Source organism: Lygodium microphyllum, chromosome 10, assembly GCF_053477565.2.
Source record: "Lygodium microphyllum isolate KBCC chromosome 10, Lygodium_microphyllum_v1.1.10, whole genome shotgun sequence".
Taxonomy (NCBI): domain Eukaryota; kingdom Viridiplantae; phylum Streptophyta; class Polypodiopsida; order Schizaeales; family Lygodiaceae; genus Lygodium; species Lygodium microphyllum.
The window spans coordinates 62765530-62772717 of record NC_141144.1 but is presented as its reverse complement, the minus strand read 5'-3'; the positions used below and the strand labels follow the sequence as shown (position 1 = coordinate 62772717).

Genomic DNA, 7188 nt, shown 5'->3' with positions numbered 1-7188 from the left:
TATAATCAAGCATGCTAACCACACTACCTTCCCAAGCTATAAAAGGAAAACTCCTCTAAAGCCATTGTCAATCTATCTTTCACCTAGTCCGAGTTCTTCTAACTACCCTTGAGCTCTTTGTCTATCTTCTATTTAAATCGCCATCTAAGCTTCACAATGAAAACATATGATTGAACCAAGTCATCTTTGTATCAGTTCGTTTCAAATTAAAACACTCTATTCTTCTCATATTTGTTGTGTATCCTCTACTCCTTCCTCAAATCTTGTTTTGTGTCAAGTAAATTTTACATTTTATTTAAATCATCAATACACATATGAAAATATATGCGAAGAACTTTTGCAAGACAATCACCCAATTTCTTTAGAGATCAAGAATTAGAGACCCAATTACCTGAACTATTAATAATTATGACAAGGAGTCATTCAATTAGTGCTCAACATTGACACTTTTTATAAGCATTCTCTCTTCTTAAACCAACCAATGATATCTACAATGATTCATACTTTTTATTTGGAATTTGAATCTCGATTTATTATCAAAAACACTTAAACCAAGTAATAGCACTTGAGCTAAGTAGTGAACTAATTAGTAAGTGCCCAAGAAGGCTAGGACTATAAGAATCTCCACAAGTTACCATATTTTCCACGGAGCGCTAACTTAAGCGCATCACAAGCTAGGAACGACCTCGACTGAGATCAACAGCCACCAAGCTTCGAGGAGCAAGACTCGTATATGCAAACGTTTTGTGGTTCTTTTGCTGTTCATCATGACTTGTGTCAAAACTCAACCGTATCCAGTTTGTAAACCCTAGGCATACTTAGTGTTAGTGTCAAAATTTTGCCATATACAGTCCGTGTGTGAGCGTAACACTGTTGGCCCCATTTCAATCAGAATACCACACTTTCTTCCAACTTAGAAGAAGTCTGAAGAAGTATAGGATAGTCCCATAGGAAAATCTGCATTACGTTTGATCAATAAATTCCTTATGTGAGCATTCATCAGTCCTAAACGATGTGATTCGTGTAAACATGAGACTGGCTCCCAATTGAACTGTCTATCTAACTTAAGAACTCCCTTCCGAGTACAATCAGTCTTCACCTGTGCTTGTCAGAACGTTATATGGTCTTAAAAGAAAAGATGGGGTAGCGTTGCATGGTAACTTCAATTAAAAGCATATGGATCATCAGCATAGGGATCCAACGATTTGCCAGCAAATAGATCGCCAATTGTAGAACCATACACTTTCTTTGGTTTAACCTGTAAAAAATTAAACTTCCATGCATGATCAGTAACCAGCTGACCATTTTCATGCTTTAGTATGCCTATCCTAGAGACTCAATTTACGTTCTCAACATAGGAAATGGACGTGTTGGAAAAGTCTCCCAAAACTCAAAAAACTAACCTTCCTCTGCTGAGATGTAACCCTGGCACTCTTCCTACTCCCTATCTTCTTCATTTCCAACGGAGATGACTGACCCTGCTTAACACGTAAGTTGGCGTATGCAGACATATAATTTGCTAGCAAGGCTCGAGCGGGCATTGATAGAAGTGACTAGAGCTCCTCCATACCTCAATCATTACAGTGCTCTTTGTCCTTTTGCGTCTTGTAATTGTCTTCTTACCGTCACTTGTTGCAACCTCATATTCATGATGAGTGATCTGCAGGAAAAACTTCTATGTGAAGGGGATATATACCATGACTGAAGAAGTACTATCCGGTCGCTCACTTTCAATAATTTACTCTAGGAACTATGTGAATCCGAACTTCTTTACATCCACAGTCTAGTCTGGACAAGTGTTGGCTAAGCATAAAGATGTTTGTCTCTACTTACAGTCTTACTGTGCCTTGGCAAGCTGACACTTTCGCATTTCCCTTTCTCTTGGTCACTCTGGGTTTATAGGACAAGTCAATAAATTTTCAAACCCCTTTAAAGCAAAATTCCAAACACCTAATTCAATTTAGTTCAATTCTGTCATGGAGATTGGATTTGATGAAGGCCAATAAATAAGCCCAAAAATACAATCTGGTACAGTTGCTTATCATATTATGTCCGTGACATGGACTATCACCTCAGTCTGTCTAATATCATTGTTAATACCCTTCGTAATGGGACACGAGACCTGGTTAGCCGCCGGAGTAGCAGGTTCCTGCACAGATGTGAGTTCAAAATGAGAACTGATACCTTTGATCCGGTCGATTCTGTAGCACCCAAAAAGCCCACAACTGGTAATAGATTATGGAATGACTGGCAAGTACCCACTTATCCTGCTGCTTTCTTAAAACCTGATGCTCACCTGCAGCTCCCCCCCTCTGCCACCACCAGTCATGACTTTAGCGTCCTTCTTCTCCGAGCAAGGGTGTTTTACCTCCCAAACCAGTGCCTTTCTTTTCATCTGATATACAGTGCACGACAAACAATGAAATTCAAAATCCATCTTTTAATGTTTCAAAACATTCTATCCTGCCTGCAAGTGCCTGTTCATTTTTCCACCAAACATTACCTCATCAACTGTCTGAATCCCAACTTTGGAATTGTCAAGCATTTTACGATCAGCTTCAAACTTCCGAACAGCATCTTCGTACTTACAAAAAGACAATCGACATGAAATCATTGGCCTTCCTCAAATAGCCAAAATAAGGTAGATAGAAGTGCGTTGACATATAATGCTTACTTTCTTTCTGCTAGCTTTCGAGTCCTCTTCCCTCTTAACCTTTTCTGCCTTGAGCTGCTCTTTTAAATTGGTTACTTGATGCTCTAGATAGGATGCTCGTTCCTCGACCTGGATTAGGAAATAGCGTTCATCCATAGGCTATTGTGTAAGAGTTTGAGCTTACCTCTGTTTTATAACTAAGCTCCTGGTTTATAACTTAAGTTAAAAGCTTTCTTTCTCAATCCGAATGCAGCTTAATCAGTACCTTGGAGTATTGCAATGACTTATCAGCACTGCATTTCTTGATCTCTTCCTCGTGCTTCTTTCTCAATTCTCCTATCTTGGACTCCCATGCTTGTGCCAACTGTCGTTTCTCCTGCTCATATCGCAAGTTACAACGACAGTAAGTGGGCATCAGAGCAGACACCAAACTATGTGCTCAGCTGAGGCAAATGCCTGCTTACACTTTCTAATCGCTGAATGAAGTCCCGGTTTCTCTTCACCTCTTCGTTGTGCTGAGCCAATGCCAAGCTTTTCTCTTTCTCCTGAAGTTGGATCACATCTTTTAACTGCAGCAAACAGCCATAGAGACGTGTGTCGGTACAATTGGCCCAGCCATTATTTGAATTTACACATTCCAAACACGTCGAGATTACTTGAGCTTGAAAGGCTTCCTCGCAGGCCTTCCTCTGTTCAAGAGAGTCTCTCTGGGCTTTAGCAACTTGAAGTTCGCAATCTTTCTGCATTTTCTCAAGCATTGACTTTGCCTGGCACAAAGCAGCACAATTGGGGTGGATAATTGAAAGCGGCCAGTTTCTTCGAGAAAATATGGTATGCACAAGACTGATACTTTAAGTCTATATTATGAAGACCTTTTGTTCTTCTATTAGGATAGCTTCCTTTGTTTCAGCTTCATACTTCCTTCTAATGTCCATCATTTCCTGCAGAAATAATATGGAGAAAGCTTGATACAAGGTGGAATGCTGTTATTCAGCCCAGATCTATCAGTTTTCTTCAGGAAAACAATACAAAAGCAGATGCTCTAAGTATAAAGGCCATTCGAGCATACCTGATCATTTCTCTCAGAAATTTCTTTGAGGTGTTTACTAAGCTCTATCTGCTTTGCTTCCAGCTCAATCTCTGCCTGCCTTCGAACTTCTTGACCATGTCTTTCAGCAGACATCTTTTGATTGAGAACCTTCAGTATTTACATCTCATGTTTCGTCAGTGGATTATGTTCTAAATCAATTGTTTGCCCAGTCTTTAGCCTGGTTGAGATTTTGTCCTTAATACCTCTGCATGTTGGTCTTTTAGGCACTTATGCTCCTCCTGGAGTTCATCTAAAGATGTTTCTTTGCCTAAAAAACTTTGACGGAGCTGGAACAGCATTTACATCTCATGTTTCGTCAGTGGATTATTTTCTAAATTACTTATTTGCCCAGTGTTTAGAGTGGTTGAGATTTTGCCCTTAATACCTCTTCATGTTGGTCTCTTAGACACTTATGCTGCTCCTGGAGTTCATCTAAAGCTCTTTCTTTGTCTAAACAACTTTGACGGAGCTGGAACACTTCACTTTCATGGGCACTGAGAGCTTCAGCAGTCTTCGTGAGCCTAGTTCTCAGCATTTCCAATTCATCAACCTTTTCTTGTAGTTTTTGATTCGCATTAACATTTGTGGTATCAATCTCAGCTTTCAGATTTACGTTTTCTGTCAGCAGATGATCCTGCAAAGAACAAAACCTCAATTCCTGCACTAATAACCATATTTTAAATAATTGGTGAAACGCACTGCCAAAAAAAAAAAAAAAGCAAGGCTATTGATCCCCTTCTTCCATACAAACTGAATGAAGACTTGCAAGCCCATGAAGACATTTTAGCTGTCCAAATGCAACCGAGAAAAAAATTTTGACCAAGATCATACCTGTTTGGTCGTCAACTCCTCCATTGTCTTCGTTATTGATGCAATGTGCTCTTGCAGACACCGAGCTTGGTTCATTAATTCAAGTTTCTCATTTAAAACCCCTTCAAACTTACGCTGGGCCACTTCAACTTCTTCCTGTAGTGAGCGTACTTCCTCTGCTCTTTCCTTAAAAGCCACCTCATGCCGTTGATTGAGATCCAGCAGTTTTGCCCTCAAATCTAATAGAAAAAGATGCAAATTAGATAGATTCAATTAGCAAATGCGGATTGATTGCGAGTCTATGAAAACTATTTGCCTTCAAGCTGTCCATTCTGTGCATCTTTAAGATGGACCAGTTCTTCATGCTGGGAACTAAGAACTTCCAGCTCCTTAGACTTTTCTTCCTTGAGGCGACGTTCCTCACGAGTCAATTCTGTGAGTCTTGCTATCTCCGCCAAGAGTTTGTTTACGGTTTCTGAAGCCACAGTATTTGCATCGTCAAGTAACTTCACTCTTGTGATCAGCTGTTCTATCTCATCCTTCAGGTTAATGTTCTTCTCTGTCTCAAAGGCGAGTTTAGTTCTAAGATCTTCTGTTTGAATGTCGACCTCATCTTTCATCTTAACCTGTGGGCAGCAAGTTCCGGTCAATCAGTACAGTCTTATCAGTTGATATACTTCTTGTCCAATCGCTTGGATTAGGGTCATTACCAACTGAGTGTGCATCCCATGCAATAGTGTCAACTCTTCAACCTTCATTGACAGTTCGGACTGTAGCTGGTCTAAATCCCTCTGAACAGCTTCCAATCTGGCATGTTCTTCACGCAGAGATTCATCTGATGACCGCAATATCTCCACTGCACGAGCACACAAGTTGCCAGACGGTATTGCAACAAGATAGAACACTAGCAATCAATAGAAGGAAAAAAAGAATACATTGCACTTCGTAAACTGTAGCACACAGAACTCCACATAAACAGAGACCTTGGCTGAGCTCTAGCATTCAATACGGCATTATCAATCTTGCAATATGTAGCTTCCAATAAAGAGACCTTTTTCAAGCTCTAGCGCGTGGATTCTCTCCGTATGTTGTGCCAGAGTAAGATTCAAATGCTCGTGCTGTTGCTTCAGTTCTACGTACTCTTTCCTCCCTGATAAATTATCGGTGTCATTCATACATGCGGTACACGGCTAATGTGCTTAGAAAGTCACACCCTTCTGAGGTAAAATATCTAAGCCATACAATTCTCAGCGGTCGTTTCAGCGTGCTCCTTTTTCAACAACAAGTCGTCAATCTGCAGCTTCGTATCCTGATAAAATTTCAGCCTCTCAGCTAGCTTTTCTTCGAGCGTTTGCCTGGCTTGCTCAGCTATATCCAGATTCAAAATTAGTAAAATGTGAACTCGGCTTAAGAACACCTAAAGAAGAATCTTTAATGCCTTTTCTAGTAGTAACCATAGCATCAAAGATGCGGTAAGTGAAGATCTCGCGGGAAAACCTTCTTTCACTTCCACTGAGAGCTGCTGAAGACTTTCAGTCAGTTGATCGCAGAAAGTTTTGGTTGAAGAGAACTTGGATTCAAGGCCTCCCCATAGCTTAAGGGCTTCCTGCTGCTTACCTTTCAGGAAAGCATTTTCATTCCTGGTCTCTTGAAGCTTGCTCTCTAGCTCACGGACATCCCTTTCTGATTTCTCAAGCTTGGAATGCTGTAATGCTCATGATATTGTTGGATAAAGACAGACTACATACAAATTTAGACGTGAAAGAACATTATCGAACAACATGAAGGGGAAATGCCCTTACCGCAACTTGTAGGTCGGCTTTGACGCAAGCTTGTTCCTGCATCATCTTCTCTGCAAGGTAGACATATGTAATCCAATGCAAGGAAACGAAAAACGACCAGAAAAAGATAAAACATCGTCATACTACACTAGTACTAGGTCAGAATGTTTACCTGCTGTAAGCTTCAATTGAGTCAAGCTTTCGCTTACTTTGAAATCGGTGGACTTGCTCGGAGTTTCCGACCTAGAGTGGCTATTAGTCATTTTGAATCCAAGCGGAGGCCTACCGGACTGTCTCTGGCTATCTAGAAATCTCATGGCGCATGCGGATTTCTGCAGGGAAGGCTGCATTTTGGATGCTGATTCTCTCGCGAATGCGCGAGATATTCAGCCTCGAGAGTAAGGCGCTCTCTTAATTGGATACTGGTTCTCCCGCGAAGCAAGATCAGCCTCGATGGAAGAGGCAGGTTAGCTTTCGAGCTCTTTGCAAATGCGAAACAAATGCATTTGTCTTCTGGAATAGTGACAGGAATAGGAATGCTGGTGCTTCATAGCTCAGTCGCCTCCATACCCCGGAAGAGAATGGAACCGTTCAACCGGGAATGAAGACAGGACCGGGATGAAGAGAGATGTTGAAACGCATAGAATCAAACTCTACCTAGATTACTAGAAAATGTAAGCTTGGGTTGGTTAGGAAATGGAGGAAGCCACTTTGGAGGTATCAACCAATCAAAAATCTTTTACACATTAGAGAGGATATGACTTGTTGTTTATCTATTAAACAAGTTTAAAAAAATTCGCTTTTGAATAAGTGGTTTTTTCAAGTTATATTTTTATATTTATAATTAATTTAAA

General features: G+C 40.6%; 1 protein-coding gene across 7 annotated transcripts; it reads right to left on the bottom strand.

Moving 5' to 3' along the window:
- Positions 1 to 600: 600 nt before the first annotated feature.
- On the bottom strand, positions 601 to 6980 carry LOC148030079 (synaptonemal complex protein ZEP1-like). Of its 7 annotated transcripts, XR_015692129.1 has the most exons (24): positions 6507 to 6980; positions 6356 to 6405; positions 6051 to 6258; positions 5796 to 5921; positions 5605 to 5703; positions 5264 to 5409; positions 4870 to 5179; positions 4575 to 4792; positions 4129 to 4377; positions 3947 to 4030; positions 3723 to 3851; positions 3526 to 3594; positions 3310 to 3420; positions 3118 to 3222; positions 2919 to 3029; positions 2675 to 2782; positions 2504 to 2584; positions 2297 to 2395; positions 2072 to 2149; positions 1834 to 1890; positions 1571 to 1660; positions 1404 to 1478; positions 1100 to 1258; positions 602 to 957 (listed from the first exon to the last, which is right to left on the bottom strand). XR_015692129.1 is itself a non-coding variant. In XM_087686353.1 (23 exons), exons 1-23 carry the CDS (start codon positions 6682 to 6684, stop codon positions 1163 to 1165), a joined length of 2877 nt encoding a protein of 958 aa, XP_087542479.1. In that variant the 5' UTR covers positions 6685 to 6980; the 3' UTR covers positions 601 to 1162. The 7 variants fall into 7 exon arrangements, 6 of the variants coding, with proteins under 6 accessions (XP_087542479.1, XP_087542480.1, XP_087542481.1 ...); XM_087686353.1 differs by having other exon boundaries at positions 601 to 1258; XM_087686354.1 differs by having other exon boundaries at positions 601 to 1258; positions 6171 to 6258.
- Between the last annotated feature and the right edge of the window lie 208 nt (positions 6981 to 7188).

Coding starts and splice junctions, on each gene's coding strand:
- LOC148030079 (XM_087686353.1), bottom strand. CDS start 6,684: ATGCAGCCTTCCCTGCAGAAATCCGCATGCGCCATGAGATTTCTAGAT. Junction 3,852..3,946: donor TAAAAGACCAACATGCAGAG/GTATTAAGGACA, acceptor TAAATACTGAAG/GTTCTCAATCAAAAGATGTC. Junction 3,030..3,117: donor TCATTCAGCGATTAGAAAGT/GTAAGCAGGCAT, acceptor CGATATGAGCAG/GAGAAACGACAGTTGGCACA.